The sequence below is a fragment of the Pelobates fuscus genome, chromosome 3 (assembly GCF_036172605.1).
Source record: "Pelobates fuscus isolate aPelFus1 chromosome 3, aPelFus1.pri, whole genome shotgun sequence".
Taxonomy (NCBI): domain Eukaryota; kingdom Metazoa; phylum Chordata; class Amphibia; order Anura; family Pelobatidae; genus Pelobates; species Pelobates fuscus.
In genome coordinates this window covers 52780916-52805042 of record NC_086319.1, presented here as the reverse complement: position 1 = coordinate 52805042, position 24127 = coordinate 52780916, and the positions used below count along the sequence as shown (strand labels likewise).

The window sequence follows — 24127 nt, the reverse complement described above, 5'->3', positions numbered from 1 at the left end:
GGAGAGACAGTATCTGGCCTCCTTCCCAAGTGACGGATTTAGCTCCTGGGAGCGGAGGTAGTTATTTTAATTTAGTTTTAGTCAGTCTTTTGACCAAAAAGCCATTTTAATCATCTGAATTGTTTTAGTTTTAGTCGACTAGATCTACTAGAGATTGTAGTCTACACGACTAAAATCTAATGGGTTTAGTTAAAACCTCTATCTCTCTCTTTTGCCCTTCCACAGCCCCTTTGTGCAGTGTTTATTTTGGCGGCAAATTTAATTTAGTTTTAGTTGTATTTTAGTCATCTGAATTGTTTTCGTTGACTAAATCTCAAAAGGTTTAGTCGACTATAAAATTGGGGGGGTGATTAAAAACACCAACAAATCTCAGGGGCCAGGACAAAAATTACAAGTCGCCACAGCAACCTGGCTCCTGGGATTTTTCAAGCCCTGTTGTAATGAATGTACTGTTTTTTTATTTAACTATACGGTTTGTGACTATGTTGTAACTTATCAGATTAATTAGGGGATGCCTGTAATGTTATATATTTGCACATACAGGGTTTATGAATTGTGGTCTGAGAAAGGCTCTTGTGTTGCCTGTTCAACTTCAATAAGTCTGCAGTTTGGGATAGACCCTATGTGTGCCTGGATATTTGATAGTTGATCTACTATTCATGAGGGAGTAGTAGTCGCCTTGGTCTGTGTGGCACCATGATTCAATGCATCTCTATGAGGAGATGCTGATTGGACAGGGAGGCAAACCCGACCCGCCTCCTTAGCCGAGATCATCAGAATTACATTCTTAGCCAATCCAATGCTTTCTTGTCAGTTTTCATGAGATCAACCATTGAGCCGGATCAGGGGCGGAGCCAGCTCCACAGACTCACTCAGCACTCAAAGGGTACGTTTTCTAAATTCTTAGGGAGAGGCAGGGGGCTAACTTTTTTTTTTTTTTTTGTAACACTACAGAGTCAGGAATACATGTTTGAAATGCACTTTCGATTTTCACTTTAGTTCAGTCAATGTTTATTGATGGGGATGGAGGAGTAGAGGAACATACATCATTTCTCACTTTAATAAATAATCCAGAAAATCTTTATGAAATGTTCCCAAAGACTTTGTTTGAATCCCAACAGAGTGAAAAGATATGAGGGTCTACTTTGGCTTATGTATTTTTCTGAAGCTTGACTAAAAGGCTGAAGTACTGCTGTGATTAAGGATGGCTGAGGGGAAAAGGGCTCTGTCTATGGAGAGTCCTGCGGTATTGCAGACTCCTCCATAGACATCAGTGTTGAACTCTTGTGCAAACCAAGTGGAGTAGTTAACATGCCAAGACCCCAGACGATGACAGCACTGCTTTAAGGCCAAAGTAGCCAAACTGGAAGGGTAGCGGATTTGGAGAATTTTTCCAATTCACTTCAAATTCACTTTAGGGTTTTATTTGCTTCAGTCAGCCTCCGGGACGGCGGCCCTTTTTATGATGCGGTGCACGCAAGCCGGCTTCATGAATCAATAGAGCTCTAAGGACTAGAGCTCAATTAACTCTTATGTTTTTGGGCATGGTTATGCTAGCCACGCCCCTAAACATATAAAATCAAAGGCACAGTGCCATGTTGGGTTTCCTAGAATTTCAATGTGTCCCAATAGTGCATACCTTTGTTTGTAGTTTGGTATTGACCCGGCTTCCTCTTGACTAATCTGTTTCTCTGGTTCTGGGATTTTCTGGCTTTCGTGGACCTTGGCTTGATCGGACATTTTTATTTTATTCTATTCTATCTGGCCATTCGAAGGACCGGTTTAGGGACCTTTTCTCTGTCTATCTTTCTGGAAAATGTACACTCTGCATGTTGGGTATAATCGCTACATAGGGTCAAGTATGTTGGTATGAGGTTTGACAGCTCATAAGTGCTCTTGAGGAATTGACTCCTGTAGAGGGCATATATCTAATGCGAATGTTTGTTGCTGTGTAGTAGTCGAGGGACCTATTTAGTAAGGTTTAGCAAAGTATCTGGCTGTCAGAAGGCCATCGTGTCCAAGATAAGCTGGGTTCTGTCTAAAAACCATGTGTGAAATACCTGAAGTAGATTATGTTACAGAACTGTCTATGAAGAGTGAATGACCTCTCTTCATGGCCAGGAGTCTGGCATTAAAGGAACATTGCAGGCACTGTAACTGCATTCATTTAATAGTTATAGTGCTTATATAGAGTCCCCTGACACTACTCCCCAATGTCCTTTTCGAGCAGTTCAATACTAAATAAGGATACATGGCCACCCACAGACCCTACTAAAGCTATGACTAAGGCAGAGATTACGTAATTCCTTGTGACAAACCAATTCATACCAGCAATTGGCACTGTAACCTAATTAAACCTGTCATCTAACACTCTCAGCCAATAACAGCCACCCACTGCAGCGCACGCCAATGCTTCCTCAATAGCCCAAGCAGCACGGATAGCATGGAATCTTGGGACATTTTTCTTTTAACCATCAAAACAGGTTTATTGCGGAATTGAAGGATGGCATCAGGGGATTCCAGACACTGCAGCCACTTCAATGAGGTGAAGCAGTTACATGCCTATAGTGTCCTTTAAATATATGGAGGTTTTAAGTTTTGTTTGTCTCACTGAAGCTTGGTAAAGCTGAGTGAGTGTCGGCAGGACAGGCTCTGACCATCAGTCAAATACTTTAACAGTGTGTCGCTACTACGGTACTCTGAAAGTAAAATGCGACTTCTTTCCCTGTGCCGATAGACTGACCGTATTTTAGGAACAAAGCAGCGCTTACTGTATTTATATGCTATAAAATGTTTATCAGCAGACAGACAGAGCATAGAGTAAAACATAGAATGTGGAACTGATTACAAAGCCGATAAAAAGATTCTTAGATTACAGAGAGAGAACTAAAAAAAAAAAAAAAAGCAGGAATCTTAAACGCAGCCGTATTTACATTTTCCTGCGCACTACAGTTATTAATTAAAACAAATGACTGTCAGGCATAGATACAGGCAGTTAAAGTGTTAAATAGAAGTATGTGCTCATGGCCTTAAATCTTGGGTTCAATTTCAAATAAAGTGCAATTTTCTGTGAATACTAGGAAATTATTATTATGTTTCTTTACTAAGAATTTCCTTACAATGATTAAGAAGCAGATCTCCTTTACAAATTTCTATATACAGAATACCGAGGGGAATTCCATAGCATTTTTTACCAATACATAAAAAAACAACTAGTTTAACAACAAAAGATACAGATCGAAAAGAACCTGGCATATTTCTACATAATCAAAATATGATACATGTATTTACAAACACAAATTCTGGCACTGGGGAAAATTAGATCGAATGATACTGAAGTTCCAATGTGCTGCCACCTTTGTAAGGTTCCACTGTTCACAGCTTGCCACGCACAGATAAAGGCGGTCACTAAATGCAATCCACGTTCGTAAAGCTGCTATTCATGCCCAGAGCGCCAAACCTAGGAAAAAGTATAAAAAAAAACACACAGAATCCCTTATTAAGAAATATTGCAACCATGAACCATTCACAAAGAGCATGAGTCTCCTAAGATAATAAACACTGGCAACAGGATGTGCAGCTGAGTATTTTAACCCCTTAAGGACCAAACTTCTGGAATAAAAGGGAATCATGACATGTCACACATGTCATGCGTCCTTAAGGGGTTAAATGACTTGTTTCCACAAAGCAGACAGCAGAATAAAAATCATGTAATTATAAACCTAATTATGGAGTGCAGGATTTAAAATGAGTTCTGCAATGCAGCTGTACAGCACGGATAATAAAAGAAGACAACACTCAAAGCAAAGCAAAGCAGACTTCAGTAGTTCTTTTAGCTCTTCTATTTACATCACAGAAATGAAAATAAACATTTGAAAACCTAAAGGGACACTATAAGCACCGAGACGACTTAATCTCACTGAACTAATCTAGGTGCAGTGTTCCTGTCCCACTTAGCTCTGCAATGTTTACATTGCAGTGCCAAGACTGCCTCTAGTGGCTGTCTACCAGAAAGCCACTAGAGGCGCTGCCTGCAGTTTAAATGACACTGGATGTCCTCGGGTTTTGCATGTGGACGTTCATCGTCTTCTAAAACCCCTTAGAAAAGCATTGAGGCAATGTTTTCCTACGGGGAAGGCCTAATGCGCGTGCAATGCTTTCCCGCATGCACATTAGGTCCCCCCATCGGCAGAGAAATTCAGTAACTAGGCCTGGTGATGGGGGCGTGGTGGCAGAAGGACACTTTAGTTTCAGGAATAAATCTTTGTATATTCAACACTACAGTGTTCCTTAAAAGGCAAATGACAGCCAATGTTGCCATAACAGATTCTGAAATAACATTTGGTCCTTAAAGGGACACTCCAGTTCCAGGAAAACAATCAGTTTTCCTGGCACTGCAGGTCCCCTCTCCCTCCCACCCCCCATCCCCGGTTGCTGAAGGGGTGAAAACCCCTTTAGTCACTTACCTGAGACCCCCGCCGATGTCCCTCGGCTGTGGTGTCGGGTCGCCACCGCTCCTCCCCTTCCTTACGGCTGAGACCTAATGCGCATGCACGCATTAGAGCTCTCCATAAGAAAGCATTGAAAATGCTTTTCAATGCTTTCCTATGGGGAATTGAGCAACGCTGGAGGTCCTCACACAGCGTGAGGATGTCCAGCGACGCTCTAGCACAGAAAACCTGTGCTAAAGACACGGTAGTGCCCTCTAGTGGCTGTCTAGTAGACAGCCACTAGAGGACGAGTTAACCCTGCAAGCTAATTATTGCAGTTTATAAAAAAACTGCAATAATTACACTTGCGGGGTTAAGGGTAGTGGGAGTTGGCAGAAGTGGTCTGGGTGCTTGGAGTATCCCTTTAATGGGGTTAGGATTTGTCACTAATATATTATTTTTGAAAGCCTGTTTCATAGTGTGTGTGCACATATATTTTGATACATATATATTTATATGGTGGTCATGTTTTGTCACTAGTGATCACCAAAAGGATTGACTTGTCCTTAAAAGTCATGTAAACCAAAACAAATAATAATCAAATCATAATTAAACTTGTATTTTCCTCTAAGGAAGTGTGGCTTCTTTACTGATGGGTTTACAAAATATGATTGAGGAAGCTGTAAATGTAATAATACTAATGCACAATGAATCATGACTGCATTAAATGGACAGGCAATTAGAGACATCAACTTCTGGATTCAGATGCATGATGACTCACTACATTTAAAGCTGAATAGCTTAATATGCATCTACATACAAATATGTTATTTGCCAACACATTATTAGTGTTTTTTTTATTTAATCATAACACCACCTACTGTGCAAGTCTGAAGGTAGCAGGGTACAATTTCAATACACTGCTGCAGATCTCATGATTTATTGAGCTAAAATCTGAAGGGCTGGTAAACGGAAATTACATCCCATCTGATCTGCACATTTACTTGCAAATAGGTTAGTAAGAGATATAAGTATAAAAAAATAAAGAACTTTACTGAAGGGATTCTTGGCATATTTTAATGCAGGTTACACAATTAATACATTTTAATCAGTAAACCATTGGAGATTCCAGAAGCACCCACAGTGAAAGAAAAATAAATCAATACTGTCCCCATAAATACCATGAATATCAGCAACTGGGGACCTGGACCCACACCCACACCCAGTGAGGTCTCTGGCTGACTAACAAGCACCATGGGAGTTGCAGTCCCAAGCTGGCTGCAATGCCATTAGTGCCCCACCCAGCAGTAAACATTTCGGTATCTGCTTGTCACTCAGTACTAACCGTTCCAAAATGTGATTATTTTCAGCTAGCTCTTTGACAACGCCTTCCATCTCTTCTTTTAACTTCCGCATTCTGCAAAAATGAAAAAAAAGAAGAAAAAATAAATCAGACATTAATTAGCCTGAAGCAAACTGCTAAGGAAAAATGCTAAAATTCTAATCTCCAACTACTATAACTTATAAGACGGCAATAATAAAGTCACTCTACTAAACCTTCGTGTCCTGGATTTCTATGGTTCTCCTGTTAGTGGACGGTATTAGTATTAGAATCCACTCACATCCCCAGGGTACTGGTTTTATTATTAGATGGACTGACCAGCGATGTCAAGGCTAAACCTGTTCTCATGTGTTTCCAATGATAACAATATAGCATATATAGTTAAGAAACGTCCGCAGACTTACCGTATATACTCGAGTATAAGCCGACCCGAATATAAGCCGAGGCCCCTAATTTTACCCCAAAAAACTGGGAAAACTTATTGACTCGAGTATAAGACTAGGGTGAGAAATGCAGCAGCTACTGGTAAATTTCTAAATAAAATTAGATCCTAAAAAAAATATATTAATTGAATATTTATTTACAGTGTGTGTATAATGAATGCAGTGTGTGTGTATGAATGCAGCGTGAGTGTATGAATGCAGCGTGAGTGTATGAATGCAGCGTGAGTGTATGAGTGCAGCGTGAGTATGGGTGCAGCGTGTGTATGGGTGCAGCGTGTGTATGGGTGCAGCGTGTGTATGGGTGCAGCGTGTGTATGGGTGCAGCGTGTGTATGGGTGCAGCGTGTGTATGGGTGCAGCGTGTGTATGGGTGCAGCGTGTGTATGGGTGCAGCGTGAGTGTATGAGTGCAGCGTGAGTGTATGAGTGCAGCGTGAGTGTATGAGTGCAGCGTGAGTGTATGAGTGCAGCGTGTGTGTATGAGTGCAGCGTGTGTATATGAATGCAGTATGAGTGCAGTGTATGAGTGCTGTGTGTGTGTGTGTGTGCAGTGTGTGTGTGTGTGCAGTGTGTGTGTGTGTGCAGTGTGTGTGTGTGTGTGCGTGTATGAATGCAGTGTGTGTGTATGTGTGTGTGTGTTGCAGAGCCTTGGTGGGGGGTGGGCAATTTTTTATTTAAATTTTTTTTATTATTTTAATTTTTTTTATTATTATTTATTATTATTATTGTATTATTTATTATTTAATTATTATTATTGTATTATTTATTATTTAATTATTATAATTTTTTTATTATCCCTAATTATTTTTTTTTCGTCCCCCCTCCCTGCTTGATATATGGCAGGGAGGGGGGCTCCTTCCCTGGTGGTCCAGCATTGGCAGTTCAGTGGGGGGGGAGAGGGGGGCTGGCAGAGCTGTAACTTACCTGTCCTGCAGCTCCTGTCAGCTCTCTCCTCCTCCGCGCCGTCCGTGCAGCTCCCTCTGTCAGCTCCCAGTGTAAGTCTCGCGAGATTTACACTGGGAGCTGACCGAGGTGCTGAACGGACGGCGCGGAGGAGGAGAGAGCTGACAGGAGCTGCAGGACAGGTAAGTAACGCTCTCTGCAGCCCCCACAGCCCCAGTCTGTATTATGGCAATGCAAATTGCCATAATACAGACTATTGACTCGAGTATAAGCCGAGTTGGGGTTTTTTAGCACAAAAAATGTGCTAAAAAACTCGGCTTATACTCGAGTATATACGGTATGTACTAAAGTGAGAATTCAAGGTGAATTTAAAATTTAAGGCTAAAGTAGCCAAACTTTTCCAGTTCGGGTACTTTTGCCTTGAAATAAAAATTTACTTTGAATTCTCTTTTTAGTAAAAAGCCCGTTAGAGTGTCAATGGTTGCTTGTATAGAAGTTGTATTAGCTATTATTATTATTATTACAATGACTATTACAAAGGTATAATATAGTGTGTTCTACTAGAAAAAAGCAGCCTTGAATCAATAACCCCATAATAGAGTGAATTTACATAATAATAACTAATGTTCTATTTATTCTAATATTAGAGAGTTACAGCTAATCTAGTATCATTCTGTGTATAAAGATATTAACATGTTTGAAGGTGCAGTCCGCTTACCCAAGTGTCATCTCCACCAATGTGTTGGGACTGGAATAGATTGGATTGGCTGCAGCCTTCATATCGGTGGGTGAAGCAAACATCTTCGGTGGAATCGTTTCTTGAAACTGAAATTCCGGAGGAAAAAAAAAGGGCATAAAATCTAAATGAACCCCTAGTGATCAAGGTTTTTGTGCCATTTTTAGCTCTTTTGTTATATATTTGTCCCACCATAACATCCTGCTTTCTCAGTAAGTACATCCATACAGATTATATACAATGTTTTTGGATTGCTATTCATACCCCGTACGTGTATATAACACAGCATGATGTATAAAAAATAAATGATAAAACAAAGTACCCCCCCACCCCACATTTTCCAACAGATTCTGCATAAAATAACTTGATAACTTTTACACAAATAATGCAGAAAATAAATAAATAAAAAATGACTGATATTACTATTCTAATATATTTACATATTTAATCCTTAAACCCCCGCTGTTTAAAGGAATAAAAACCTCAGCTTCCCATATTCTTGTATCATGCAGTCACAATAAAAATGGTTTTGTAAACAAATTATAGATAAATAGCTCTGAGAAACCAGGAAACAAAAAAAAAAAAAAAAAAACTCTGCTTTCACTTACCGATTTCCAGTGCCAAGTTCCCTCGGTACTGAATCCATCTCCTTTAATGTCAGTGCGATCGAGAAAAGTTATATGCGTGATGCGCGCAATAGGCCTTCCCCATGGGAAAGCATTGCCTCAATTCTTACCTAGATTCTGAAGATGTTGGGAGTCCTCAAGCAAACGTGAGGATGTCCAACCTCGTTTCAAGGAGTTAATCTCCATGAAAAACAAGGAAGAGTCCCTAGTGGCTGGCTTAATCCTGCCAGGTATGACATTGCAGGGTTAAGGGGACAGTGACCGTGCACAACACTTCAATAAGATAAAGTGGTCTGGAGGCCTATAGTGTCCATTTAACTAGTAAATAACTTTCCATTTTGCTCCAAACAATAGAAGATTGGTAGATCAATGTTTAATAAGAACCATAACTATAGACTACATATACAGCAACCCTGCTCTTTAGTGTAGAATTGGTTCATTTGGAAAATCAGTTGACACAGAACAAAACACTATCTCACAGCTACTGTGAAATAAATATTTTGATGTAATTAAACGTATAATGACTGCAGTACCTCTTCTATGTAATGCTGGCACTTTGTAACTTCTTTTTCAATGTCAAAGCATTGGTTGGTGATGGTTAGCAGCTGTTTCCTTAGAACAATCATCTTTCTAGAAAGAAAATGTAAAACATTACTTTAATAAAACGAGCGAGCATCTGCATTACCATCGCCAGTCACACCAACGATAAACATGTATGCACTTGCCTCATCCAATCCTGCGACTTGCTGCGGAATATGTCATATTTTGACACACATTCATCCTTGAAGAGCGAAGTGGCTTTTTTTGCATGTAAGAATAATTTCTGCCTGTATGGGAAATAAACACGTTGAAATCCACTTAGAGTTTTTTATATACTCTGTAAGAAAGTAAGATGGAGCATACAAGACTACAGTTTTTTATGTTTGTTTGTTTATTTAGGGGGGGGGTTGTGTCATTGTCTAGATGTCAATTAAAAACATGCAGGTGTTGAAATATAAAGCAGTACACATGTATTAACTACTTCCTGGCAAGTGAAATGCAAGAGTTGCTATGTACAATCTGCTTTTTCAGATATTAAAGTTAATCTTGGCATCCAGGGCAGGGCCGGATTAACATAGGGGCTGATGGAGCTGCAGCTCCAGGCCCAGGCCCATGGAATAGGCCCATCAATTTAAAAAAAAAAAAAAATATTTAAAAATATATTTTTTTTTACATTTTTTTTTTCACACACTACTCTTAGGGATTCCACCTGGCTTTTATTTTATTGGCACAGACAGTATTTGAGGCTGCCTGGCTGGTGCCAATATTGCAGTGATATTGGCAATACAAATGCTGTTATTTTTCTCAGTATAAACAAGAGATTACTATGCAATACCAGCACTGGCCAGTAGGGGTCACTGTGTGTGGAAAGAGGCAGTGATAGGAAGTTCCGGCATCTCCCTCCCTGCCTATCTATACTCACTGATCTGCAGGGGTGCAGCTACTGAGAGTCCAGACAGCAACTCCCACCCTGCAGCCTACAGCTCAGGGAAGTAAGGGGTGGGGGAAAGGCTGCAAGGAGACATACACTGAGACACTAAGGGACATTGGGAGACATTATGACACAGACACATGGGGACACTGTGTCCCCATGTCTCCCAGTGTCCCCATGTCTCTCAGTGTCCCCATGTCTCCCAGCCAGTGTCACTGGTGCCTCAGTGCACCCTAGTCTCCCAGTGACCCCTAGTCTCCCAGTGTCTCACTGTCCCCATGTCTCCTAGTGCCTCCATGTCTCCCAGTTCCTCAAGTGTCTCAATGTCCCCATGTGTCCAAGCTAGTGTCCCTAGTGTCTGTGGCCCTGGTGTCTCAGTGTCCCCATGTCTCCCACTGCCCCATGTCTCAATGTCCCCATGTCCCCCAGCCAGTGCCTCTAGTATCAGTGTCCCCATGTCATTGTGTCCCCTAGTCTCCCAGTGTCACTGGTGTCTCTGTGTCCCCAGGTCTCCCCGTGTCCCCAGGTCTCCCCGTCTTCCTAGTGTCCTAGTGACACATACATGGGGACATGGACACATGGGAATACTGGAGAACACAGGGAGACATGGGGCATTGAGACACTTGATACATAGGGACACTGTGATACATAGGGTCACTGGGAGACCTGGGGACATGACACTAGGGGACACTGGGAGACATGGGGCACTGAGACACTGATACATAGGAACACTGAGACCTGGAGTAATCGACACGTGGGGGCACTGGGAGGAATCCATCTATACAGCAGAATCAAACTAAGTCGTTTTTTGGTGATTTTACAGCATTTTCTCTTATGTCACTCCTTGTGATTTACATCATGTGATGTCACCCATACATATTTAATTATGCAAATTAGTAAGGCCGGTATTTTTTTCCAAAAAAGGTGGCAACCCTAACTACTTTTCACATACTCTTACTTAAGTACGGAAACTTAAGAGGGATGTATGGGAACAAAACTTGTGTGGACTGGCTGACAATGAATATAGTTAAAGGGACACTATAGTGACCAGAATAACTACAGCTTATTGAATTTGTTCTTGTTAGTACAATCATTGCTGTCAGGCTTTTTGCTGTAAACACTGTCTTTTCAGAGAAAATGCAATCTTTACATTACAGCCTAGTGATAACTTCACTGGCCACTCCTTAGATGGCTGTTAGAGATCTTCCTGGGTCATGGCTGCCTAAAATGCATCCAAACATTCAGTGTCTCCTCCCTCTGCATGCAGACACTGAGCTTTCCTCATAGAGATTCATTTATTCAATTCATCTCTATGAGGAGATGCTGATTGGCCAGGGCTGTGTTTGGATCATGCTGGCTCTGCCCCTGATCTGCCTTTTTGTCAGTCTCAGCCAATCCTATGGTGAAGCACTATAATTGTATCAGGCTACCTTTTCTTTTTTTTTTTTAAATTCTTTATTTTAGTAGTGCATAACAAGGTAACATACTTGCGCGAGGTACCCCGACGGCAATCCTCTTGCATTGTCAAAGAATACATAACAGTGGGGTTATCAATAATACATGTACAATTTTTATATTTATAAATGAACAACTGCTCCGTAGGAACCTTCAGTTAAATTACATTGAGTATGCTTGGCATGGTTAGGTCATCAGGCTTGGAAAACATTTTTAAGAGTGACAATAGTGAGATTGGGGTAGGCTTGCTAGGCTGCATACAAGTACAAGTACAATTAACTATGATAGCAAGGTCGTTTAGTCGTTGCAGGAAGGATTTCTTTAAGTTAGGTCAGTGCCCTATGGCCCTGAGTTAAACTCCCCTTTCCCTGTATTACCTGTTGCTTCAAGTAGATTTGTGGGTCTATGCCCCCATTGATTTTCAGTGTGCTGCTGATAGCAGGAACTGGCTCAGTTGCATTTAAAGAAAATCGTGTTGCCTACAGGGGGTTTACCACTTGGGACCGCTTATACAATCTTAAATAATGCAGGCAGGGATGCGTTATCTATGGGTCGTCACAAGATGCATCATATCATGTACAATCTTATGTGAATCAAATTAAACCAGGCGAGCATATGGCCACGCTGAAATGTGGATCAACGTGACAGATATTAACATTGTATGACCAGAGCTGTCTGATTGATTACACGTTAAACTTTTTAGCAACACATTTCTAGTCTGACTAGGCATAGTGTGTGTGATTACATGTTGCGCTAAACGTAATCTTGACAGTTACCTATTCTAACTAATAACAGATTATACACATATGCATTGGGACTTAGCCTTGCAGGAGACCATAATCACAGGATACATGAGGGTATTACCACCCAGAGAAAGTCCACCGGCTGCAGAATATGTGTGCTTATTTGTGGGCTTAGCCTTGTGCCCAGAGTCCTGTGGTCATCCATTTATCGTCGCCAGCAGGTCACACTATGGCCAGTTGTTAGAGTCTTGCGGCGGGGGTTCGAAGCAGTGGATCTCTGGGCGTGATGGGAGTTGTTGAGGTGGGTCTTCAAGCCGGGGTATGGCTGCTTTCTGGCTCTTTGTTTCGGCTGCAGTGTTCGTGCCGGTCGAAGGGCAGTTCGATTCTCCGCCGTCTTCCCGGGCTGTTGCAGGGTTGGAGGTCCTTGCTGTAGGTCGTGCGGTAAGCGGAGGCGTGTATGACTCGAGGCAGGCTTCCGTTTAGGCCTCCGCTGCTGCTCGCTTGTTTCGTGGCGTGCGCAGTTTTGAGATTGCCTGTTGGGCAGCGGTGAGGTAGAGCCACCAGCTCCTCTGATTCCATGCGCCCCTGCTTAGCAGTCTCGCTGAGTGTTTCGAGCTCCGCCGAAAGGTAGGCCCCTCTGAGGACTCCGGCGCACGCGGCAGCCGCCATCTTAGGTGATGCAGTCGGGCCCTCCAGTTTGGTTGCGGCACCTTTGAGCTCCAGTGGTCAGATCTCCGGGTGGGGACCGGGATCACCCCCCCGGTCCATGGGGGGGGGGGAAACGGGGCCGGGTCCGCCCAGGTTCATGTCCCAGGCTAGGCGCTGTATCGCAGGATAGTGGGGCGGCGGCCGTCCGCCCCACTCACCGCCGGAGAAGGCCCCAAATGGGACCACGAAGTTTTCTCCGCCAGGGGACTGCAGCTTGATAAGCCAGCCTCACCCTGGTTTCAGCCGGCCTTCTGCTTTGGGCAGTGTTGCTGTCGGTCGGTTTTGCTGGTGGAAGAAATCGCTTTTTAATCGTTTTTGGAGTTTTGTAGCAGGAGCTCCTTTTGCCTGCGACCGTCCAGCCAGGCGGCCCGGCCCCGCCCCTCCAGGCTACCTTTTCTGATGATGTCAGCAGACTGCTTGTTTTTCTGAGTCTAACAGCATGCAGAGTTACAGCTTCAGGCTTGAATACAGTAAGATTTTTACTATATTTGTGGAGGCATGAGGGGTCCAGGGGGCTAGATGGTGGTGTCAACACTATAGGGTCAGGAATTCATGCTTGTGTTCCTGACCCTATAGTGATCCTTTAAGGTAATGCTGACTTTGGTCTCTCTAACACTGTGGCATGTTCCCTTTCTTCTACACTCACTACATACAGCTTTTCTCTGTCCCAGACTATATACCAGGATCGTCTGCCTGCTAGTAAGAAGGTAAGGAGACAAGTGGACCAGCGAGTGCTAGGGGACAGTCTTTAGAAAGCGTTGAGTGAGCGCATCATTAGATGCATTTATGCCAAGCTCAGGGTGCTGTCTGCATAGTATGCCCTTAGTTGGCCATCTGCATGATTGGCAGGCAGCCTGGCATGCATTCATGCCAGGCTGGCCTTCTAATTCTTTGGGCAGACATGTCCTCTTTTTGGGCATGTTTTCCCCTTTTGGCAGGTTACGTGATTTGTGTCAGTGGCACACCCTTTTACCCAGCCCATTGACTTCCTGCTTGACTGGACACTGCTGTTAGGGGTTATGGATTTACTTGAAAGATGAAAAGATAAATTAGTGGGAGATTAGCATAGGCTATGTGTTTTCTTATAGCTGCTGTTTTCTTTCTCTCCAGCACCATCTCCATCAGATACATGACGCTTGGGAGTGTTTAAGTGTTTTTGGTTGATATGATTCTGTTATTAGGCCCGTCATAATTGTCAGCACCAGGCCCACTGGGCTGTTAATCTGGCCCTGATCCAGGGAGTTTGCTAAAGTAATTTCACAAGAGCACCCTGGGTAATGTGGTCTGCAAACATCTTAGCCCTCAATGATCTATATAGCAAGGGGGGAAAAACAGATGAAAAAAGAGAAAGCATGTGCTACAAAGTAAAAATATTCATTAAAAATAAGGGTGATTGTGAGACAAGACTCGCAGTTTGCTGTTTTAAGTATATGAAGACATAGGCTGACTTGCAGATTAAGGCAGCATTCTCTGTAGGCCTGCTATGTCATAGCCTGCCACTGATATATAGTTGCGGAACCAGGATATGTCTGTAAGCATTTTGCAGTGTGCAGTAAGAGACTCATTTTGAGCTACAGCGGATTAGAGGAGATTAGAGGCATTCTTAGCTGGAGAAGGATTTAATAGGCAAGATGGGACGTAAAGCATTTTACATCAAAAGGATATTCTATGCTCGCCTGTCGGAGAGGGATGTTAAGTGATGGACATATTTTTATTATATTCCAGCACAGTCGGCTGCTGCAGAGTCTCTGGCATAGGAACTTTAGACAAACTGTATACATTTGGCTGATCACTTTCTTACAATTCCTTAATCCTTCCGGGATGACATACCTTGTATGCATTAGAAAGACAATTTTAGCAGAAGCTTCTTCTAATGCGTGTCCCACCTGTTCAGCTGTCCTATAATGAATACTCTACTGGGGGCCAGAACAAGGGCTGGATGCAGAAGCCCTGTTTGAAGAAGAATAGCCTGCTTCCATGCCTACCAATCTGCTAAATCATCTGGCATTCCAAGTGTCTCCTTCTAGACAGTTCGCAACTCAAATTATGGGGCAGGTGGTAAAGACAGCCAATTCACTATGGTCTTCCAATATTAAAGGGACACTATAGTCACCAAAACAGCTACAGATTAAACGGACACTATAGGCACCCAGACCACTTTAGCTCATTGAAGTGGTCTGGGTGCAGTCTCCCTATTGCCTTTAGTGCTGCAATTTTAAACATTGCAGTTCCAGTTCCAGAGAAACTGCAATGTTTACATTGCAGCACTAAGTCTGCCTCCAGTGTCTGTGTCCCAGACTTACTGCATCCAAACCAATCTTTGGACCGGTATGTGACAATGGACGTCTTCACGCTCTGAATGAGGGCATCCAGTGTCAGATTTTTCCCCATAGGAAAGCATTGATTGCATCTGCAGCACATGCTCATTAGTGCCCGCTCGTTGCAGGACAGAGAAGGAGGTGGAGTCGAGACCCAGCCAATCCATTGCATTCCTATGAGAAAGTATTGTGATTGGCTAAGATAATCACTTCTGATGAGGTCAGCCAAGGAGGCTGATCAAGGGCACAGCCAGCACCAGCAGACTTAAAAAAAGGTAACATTTCTACAATATTTAGGGGAGCAAGGGGGCTAGATAGTGTTTTTAACACTATAGTCAGGAATACAGGTTTGTGATCCTATAGTGTTCCCTTAATAAATAAATAAAAGCGTGGGGTTTGTGGCGGAACCAGCCTCGCCACTGGGCATTGGAGAAGACTGATTGCCAGCCTCCTGCCATGTATTGCCTGCTCTCCTGTACTGCTGAGGATTGCTACCAACTAGGTGGATTTGGCTATGGAGCTTGTGTAGTGCCCTCTGTTGGTAGCAACAGTAATATGCACTACCTGAATAGCAAGACTGGTAATTTGCATATTCGGGTAGATTTGCATATCGCTAATTCTGCATGTAGGAGAGACATTTTGTGTTAATTATGGTCTTCCCCACCCATTTATGAATATGTAATTATGTTATAATAAGTCACTGTATGTTGCCTGCTATGATTTGACTGTTTGTAATTTTATTGAGTTTTTACAGCAATGTTAATGTAATGACCATATGGGCTAGTCCCAGGTAAAATAAAGTTTAAGTCAGTTCTACTTCACTCTCAATTTTGAGTCCTGTCTCTTATTGGGGGAATCTGCTAAAAGGCATTGCTATGCTCTGCATATTCCCTTGCTATAATCACTCCTAAACTCTTTTAAGAGCTTGTTCCTGCTTCGGTCTAAAGGAAGAGAGGTTTGGCCTGCGGTGGTTGTGGTGTTGGCTAGAGTGCTTGGAATCCCCAGAAGCGCTAGGAGCATCCATCAACCCAGTCGGGGGGTGCCAGGTGATCCGTTACAGGGTTAAACTAGCCAAGTGAGACAACTAAAAAAATAGATACTTACAAACATAACCGCAATATTTGTGTAAATGACTACAGACGAGTCAAAGTTACCACAATGTAACCAAGATGGAATAAATACTATGTTTAGCTTTTGTGAGTTGGTTATCAACTTATCAGAACCTCTCATATGTCTCTCTTTTATTGTCTAAGCCAGGACCTCTCACTTCTGTACTCTCTGTATCGAACTCTCTGTCCGACCCATTTCAGTCTGGATTCCACGCTCGTCCCCCTGACCAAAGTATTCAGTAATTTAATTGCTGCTAAATCCAGTGGTCGCTACTCTCTTCTAATTCTCCTTGATCCTTCTGCTACTTTCCACACTGTTGATCATCAACAGCTTTGTCTCATCCTTCATAATCTCTGTTTACAAGACTCTGCTCTTTCCGGATTTTATTTCAATCTTTCTTTTTCTGGCTCTTCTTCTTCTCCACAACCCCTCTCTGTCAGTGTTCTTTAAGGTTCTGTCCTTGGTCCACTGCTGTTCATCAACACTGCCTCCCTTGGGAAAATCACAGCTCCTTTAGCTTCCAATATAATTTCTATGCGCATTACACACAAATCTGTCCTCTCCTGATCTCTCGCTGTCCCTCTTGATTCGTGTCTTTCTCCGCCTCTCTGCTACGTCTGGATGGCTGCTTAGTTACTAAAATCTTAACCTGTCCAAAAGAGAGCTTCCGGTCTTTCTCCATCAAGCGTTGCTACTCTTGTGTCTCCCTCCCTCCAAGTCAATGGTACTACCATCATCTCTACATCACAGGCTCGCTGCCTAGGTGTTCTCTTTGACTCCAACCTCTTCTTCACCTCTTATGTCCAGTCACTCTCCAAATTCTGCCACTTACTTCTCAAAAACATAGCTCACATCCACCCCTATCGAACGCTTCCTGCAGCTAACGTTCATGGCACTATCCGCTCTCGCTCTGACTACTGAAATATGCTTCGCAGTGGTCTTGTTACAGTCTATAATAAAAGCAATCACATGTTTTCCGCCCAGCCCTCAGTCAGTCCTTACATGGGCTTCCAGGTATAAATACTCCTCACTAATACACATATATGTCCCATCCAGTGCCCTATGCGGTGTCGAAGCTCTGCGTCTATCCTCTGTTCGTACTCGTACCTCTTACAATCGCCTTCCAGACTTCTCTAGGACTGCACCGTTCCTGTGGAACTCTCTTCCCTGCTCCGTTATATTCCCACCCAGTCTCAGTTCCTTCAAAAAAATTACTGAAAACACTTCTTTAGAAAAGCTTATCAATTAAATGGTTAATAGCTTTCCCTCCTGGCACCTTGGTAACCCACCCTGCTTCCTCTCCTGCAACTGTGTCACCCCAAAAAATCCTTCATAGTTATTCTAGCAACTTCCTTTTTCCCCAAACAAGAAATACATCCAACCCTGACCTCTTGTGCCACTTTACCCCACTCCCTTTAGAATGTAACCTCGTTTGAGCAGGGTCCTCAACACCCTCCTTTTCTGTGCGTCCGACTCGTCTTGTTGCAAATACTTGTCTGTTAGTCCATCTATTGTACAGCGCTAAGGAACTCGTTAGCGCTTTATAAATATTAATAATATATAAAGGTTGCAAGAGGATTTACAACAACACAGGTCAGATGCTCATTTGAGTTCTAGGTGAACACACTTACTTGTCAAACTTGTGTATCTGCTCTTCATTATACATAAGCCCTACAAATGGGAAGAAAAAAAATAAAACACTAAATTATTATTTAAAGTTAAGCTGCATGGATTTCTATTTACCCTGATGCCATAATAATAATACTAAATCAACTTTCAGATTTTTCCAACTGAGCATTTCATTTTCTATGTGAGTAAATAAAATGCCACAGGGAATGAGTAAAATTATAGTACCAGAACTTTCCCAATTTTAGAATTAAATCCAATGCATACATGTGAGAATACATATAATATCAGTTAGTGGCAATTTTCTCAAGACAAATGGTTCTTAAAAAAATCGAAGATCATTTTGTACTTCCATTACATAAAGTGACTATAAATAATAAAAAAAAAAAAAAGAAAACATTGATAAACCTCCATTTAACAAAACGCACGCGGCAAAATGGCAAAAGCCACTGGTAGTTATTCAAATATAGCTCTATTTTTACATACATTAGCTAAGAAAAATATTCCCCGCATATTAATGTTATTTGTCACGTTACCACGTTACAGTACATTTAGCTATAATACATATATCTATAACAACAACAAGGAAGTCTTACTACCTTTTCCCAGTATGAGAGTGGCAATCTTAAAAAATGCAGCTCAATGATAAAACCCTCGGATAAAATACAGGTTTTTTTTTTGGGGGGGGGGGGGGGGGGGGGGGGGGTTAGAGCACAGGATACTAGCAGCCAATCAAGACCTGAGATGCTGAGTTGTGCCAATTACCTCCCAAGATTCCACTCTTAAAGGGGAAAATATTCAGCATTTGCATCGCCTGATCATGAAAACCTCCCCACGAGCCCATAAAAGGTTTAGACCAGCTATAAAGCTTTTATTTTAGGTTTATGGAAACCTATAGAATAAAAACATTTGCACACATAGATTATAGGCTATTTCCGAGCTGGTGAAAGTACCACGTTAAAATAAACAGGTAAGATAAACTTACTTCTCTGTGCTTTGTCCTTCTTGAACTGACAGCAGATTTCGGTGACTAAGCTCAGTAGTACTTGCAACTTCTCAATACTAAAACGAGAAACGGAATGTTTAGCTGTAGACTACATTTGCAAAGAAGCACTTCAACGAGTTATTGCTTTGTAATATTTTCAATTACTTTCTGTCAGAATGGTGTGTGCCATCAACTTTGAGCCAGGAGTTTGACAGGAGCCCCCCGGGAGATAATTTATTCTGTATGTCTTGTAATGATGATTTCAGATTTTCTTGTGAACTTGAAAGCTGCAAGAAGAACATCCACGCTTAATGACAAACACATACACATACGTGAACATAGACCCTTCAATCCGTGCCAGACACACTCCTGGCTGTTCTATACACTAAAGCCACTTCCAGACACCATGATGGAGGGTGATGGACAAACAGGGAATGCTTTATTATAACTTTATAGAATGACAGAGAGAAATGAGACACGTAATGCCTTGTAAACGCTCTTATTGGTTATATTTTAAATATTTAGCAATATTAAAAAAGTCTTATGTATAAGGATCATCTGCTCGAACGTTTCAAAACTACAAATTGAAAAGGAAGACTCCAAGCACCACAACCACTACAGTGCGCTCCATTGTTGCAGCTGTCTGGGACATACTTTGCATTACCAGTTGGGTAGACCTGGAAGCACTAGAACGAATGGTTCTTTGATGGCCTTTTCCAGCATGCTGTAGCGGAATAGTTCTGAAACCCGAGCCTGGAACCGGTAATCCCGCGGCCGATCAATAAGCCTAGACGATTTACTTAGATTTCAAATCTGTGCCTAACCAAAGGGCGAGCTATTCTCGGTGTTCTCGCACATCCTAGTGCGGTGTGTTCGCACATATAAAATGTGCATTTAAATGCAACATACCCAATCACAGAAAAACAAACACACAATGGATAAAACTACATATGAAATTATTTTTACGTGTAATTATTTTAATAAGCAGAGAACAGTAACTACAGATTTAGCTTCCATGACAAGACTTGATTGTGAAATGGCTCAGAAGAAAGAGCTCCACTGGAACAATCACAAGTTAAAGGATCACCAAAGTCACCCAGACCACTTTATGTGAGTGCACGGGTTCTGTATGTTTAACGCTTCAAGATAAAACTAGAGATGCTTCCGCTGTATTAACCGAGTAAAACTCCATCATGTGACGTTGCTGTACGTAGGAAAGCATTAGTTGATCACCGCGTATGCATAACAGGTCCCCAATGCTACTCTAAGAGAAGCACTAGATTGGCCTTCAGCTGAGGAATCCATGCATCCTCACGGACATTGAGGTGAGAAGCAGAGAGGGACAGGGATGCTGTAGTGTTAAATATACAGGTTTGTATTCCTAACTCTATAGTGATTCTTTAAACAGGAGACACGTAATAGTTGTAGGTTTTATTCACTAGGAAAGAGCCTACTAGTAGATCACGTTCTATTTTATAAACGTGAGAACATGGTAAAAATGGATGCTTACTACTACTGACAGGCAGTGAATTATATTAGGAGCACATTTAGTGAAAACAAACAGCATTATTTACTATAGTCAGAACTATTGGAAATTCAAAGTGATCTTCATATTTAAGGTCAAAGAAGCCAAACTGGATGCATAGCAGACTTGGATAATTTTTCCAGTTTGTCTACTTTGGCCTTAGATTGGAAGTTCACATGAATTCCTGGAAGTTCTCACTTTAGTGACCAATGAAAACAACTCCCAGACAGAATGTGAAGGTACTTACACGTAGCAGCTTGGAGTGAATTTCATACAGTTCTGATTCAACATTGGCCACATGTTCATATCTGTAATATTATATTGAAAAATGCTTATACTCATGCGGGGGGAAAAAAAAGTGGAGGCAATCTGCACCTTCCCCCTACTGCCTCAAACCATTAATTAGTAAAGATGGCAAACCATTTATACACAACGCCATAGATAAACAGATATTTCCAGTGTGTACAATTGGACATAATTCACCTCACAGTAATTTAAATACACAAACATTTGTACATCAATTAGAAAGCGATGCCTAGGTCGGCTAGCCACGGCTACGTCGTCAGCTGGCGATGGCTAGGTCAGCTGGCGATGGCTAGGTCAGCTGGCGATGGCTAGGTCAGCTGGCGATGGCTAGGTCAGCTGGCGATGGCTAGGTCATGCACCCAGTTACTTTCTTACACCTACACCCAGGTGTTAATTGAGTGCAAGCACATTGTGATTTTTTTGATTTATGTAATTTGCCTCCAGTGCTTAGCACCTTCAAACAAAAGTATTATATACTTCTCAATGACATCTAATAGAATTAATGGAACAATTTTTTTTTTTCTAAACATGGATTTTTCTAAGAGTAAATGGCTACTTTTGCATACTCCGAAGGGGAAATGAACTTCAGCCCTTTCTTCCAATTAGAAAATACCAGTAATGTCTGATAACATGAAATAAGTTGATTTATAACATTATGTAACGAGATAAAGTTGCAAAACTTACATTTTTAGGTCTTTTTCTATGGTTTTGTTGCAGAAGTTAAACTTAAGAGTGACTTTTGTATTCTTGTGGACCGTTTCATTGTATTCCTCTTTCATCAGTTCACTGGAACGAGATGCCAAGCAAGGAATGTTGTAAATCAAATAATTTATTATGGTCCATAAGCGGCATCAGCTCTTTGTAATTTGTTGGTGCTTTATAAATGCCAATAATAAAAATATTGACTTATTATATCAACTGGTTACAATAAATAAAACAGACTAACAATAAACTCTGTGACCAGCAGCTGTAGCCAACATAAATTAGGGGACCACGGCCAATTATATCGCGATAGAGAAGGAGAACAGTCATTACACGTTATTTGCAATGATACACACAGGTTTTATGGGAAAATCAATAAAGGTGAGAATATAATGTCAAAGAAGCTGGACCGGAAACATTCTCCCAGTGATATATGCATTCAGTGCGGCTACTTTGGTCTTAAATTATAACCTTACTGAATAATCCTGTAGCAGAGTTATTCAATAAAGTTAGAATTCTCTGAAATCCAAAGTGAATTTCAAATTTAAAGCCAAAACAGATGAAATGGCAACAATTCTCCTGGTCAGTTGGGCATTTGCTTTATCCTTAACTGTGAAATTCATATTGAATCCCCAACAATTCCCACTTTAGTAAATAATCCGGTTATTACCGTTCAAAAATACAGTTTTTAGAGAAAGTCTCAGATTGCAGCCAACAACATATAATTTACACTTTAGGAAGATTTCTTGTTGGGTTGTGCAAAAAAAAAAAAAAAAGAAATTAGCTTCAGTCCTGACTTGTTTGCAAACGTATTAACTTTTGATCAAAGAGACCTTTTTTGATTTACAGAAGGTACCTGGATGAGTAACAAGAGCAGGGCTGGTTTGAGATCATTACATTATTAATCTTTTAATTAATAATGCAATGCGTTATTCATTTTTTTTTTTTTTTTTTTTTTTTAAATCCACAACAGCGTATAGCAGTAGCAATGATGTAAGGTGTTCCCTTTAAATGCTTCTTATATACAGCTCTCAATGTGTTTATACAGGCGTTAAACAGTATGACAAAGGATCGACAGGTATAGGAAAGCATTGGGAAAGATAGAGTTAATCCTATATAAATACTGCTTACATTAGCCAACGTATTCCTTTGCGCATGAGCTCTTGTCCGAGCAGCAGTGATGACGTAATCCTACAGTAGTAGCACACAATTCCGGTTATTGCCTGGTCAAGACAAATAATGAGATACCCATTCAACACGAAGGTTTTCATATTCATAGCGAACAGAAAAACAATCCAACAAGCAGCATTTGTAAGATGTATTTCTCCCAGATAAATAAATAATTGGCAATATAAGCACACAATGCAGCGGAGCACACAAAGAAAAGAGACACTATAGTCACCAAAACACTCACTGCTCAATTCTCTGCTATTTTAGAGTTAAATCACTTCTGTTTATGCAGCCCTAGTCACACCTCCCCTTGCTGTGACTTACACAGCCTTCCTAAACACTTCCTGTAAAGAGTCATCTAATATTTAAACTTTCTTTTTTTGCACTGTGCGTTTCATTTAGAAAGACTTATCTCCTGCTCTGTTAATAGCCTTCTAGTTCCTGCAGGTGCCTCCGGTGTGTGATTAAAGTCCAATTTACAGAGCAGATGATAAAAAACATCTAAAGTAAATTAACTTGTGATTAAATTTTTTTTTTTTTGCAGACGGTCTGAGTCACAGTCAGGGTAACGCCATGGACAGAAACAAGCGTTATTAAACTCCTGAAAAGGCAGACAATTAAGCAGTGAGCAGTAGGATATATACACCCAAACTGCTTCATTAAGCCAACGTTGTTTTGATGCATATGCTATCCATTTAATATATGTGCAGAAGTAAAGCTGGTTAATTAAAGCCGATTAATAAAATGTCAATACAATGGTTAAAATGTATAGTGCCAATGTATTATTCATGCACCAATAGCCATGTAATATAGGTTCCTTCTGAATTAGTTTACTGTGCTAAATTGTCCTCTAAGTAAAAAATATGTTCTATATAATCCCAATTACTACATGTATAAATAGAACCTATTTATGATATAAGTTCTAAATTTAAAGATTAAATGATCTCTCCACCCAACTCATTTCACTTATGTCAATCAGCAGGGAGAAAGATAAGAAAAGTGTGAACGAAAGAGGTCCAGAGAGACAAAGTCCAAAAGTGTAAAGATGGAGAGTGGGTAAACAACATAAATACAAACAAACAATCTGAATATTTCACTCTCGCTCACGCTCAACCATCAAGCATAGGTGATTAAATTTTATCTGGAACTTGTGTGATGCTCCATTTTATTTTAAAATGCGTATTAAAGATTTAGAAGTTGACATCACAATCCAGTTCAGTCCTGGCACAGGCTTGGCACGTTCGGGATTGGTGGAGGGGAGGCAGAAGCATTGTTTCTGTTTGTTCACCTCCATCTACTATGTTCAGTGACATGGTATCTCACCAGTAAATAATATAATAATGAATAGCACATTAGCATACAGCAAAACGAACGTCTAGACACAGATCTTGCATGTTTTAATCTGAATCACTCTTTCAAATTCAACCTCTTAAAATAGTTACCCACCTTTGACGCTGTGGCATCAGCATCCAAATCATATGATAAATAAAATTTCGGTAACAAGACTGCAATAAAAAGAAGGATAAAAAA

At 41.2% G+C, this 24127-nt stretch overlaps 1 protein-coding gene across 1 annotated transcript in view; it reads right to left on the bottom strand.

The window, feature by feature from the left end:
- Positions 1-1004: 1004 nt before the first annotated feature.
- The window catches only part of TBK1 (TANK binding kinase 1), a 40478-nt gene continuing 17355 nt past the window's right edge, over positions 1005-24127 (bottom strand). The window contains exons 10-21 of the mRNA XM_063447060.1: positions 24044-24102; positions 22559-22650; positions 21410-21511; positions 20667-20727; positions 19060-19181; positions 18895-18971; positions 17915-17954; positions 9200-9305; positions 9012-9104; positions 7835-7941; positions 5776-5847; positions 1005-3460 (exon numbers count right to left, since the gene is read on the bottom strand). Coding sequence (XP_063303130.1) covers positions 3409-3460; positions 5776-5847; positions 7835-7941; positions 9012-9104; positions 9200-9305; positions 17915-17954; positions 18895-18971; positions 19060-19181; positions 20667-20727; positions 21410-21511; positions 22559-22650; positions 24044-24102 — 983 coding nt within the window. The 3' untranslated portion in view covers positions 1005-3408. The remainder of the gene's footprint in view (positions 3461-5775; positions 5848-7834; positions 7942-9011; positions 9105-9199; positions 9306-17914; positions 17955-18894; positions 18972-19059; positions 19182-20666; positions 20728-21409; positions 21512-22558; positions 22651-24043; positions 24103-24127) is intronic.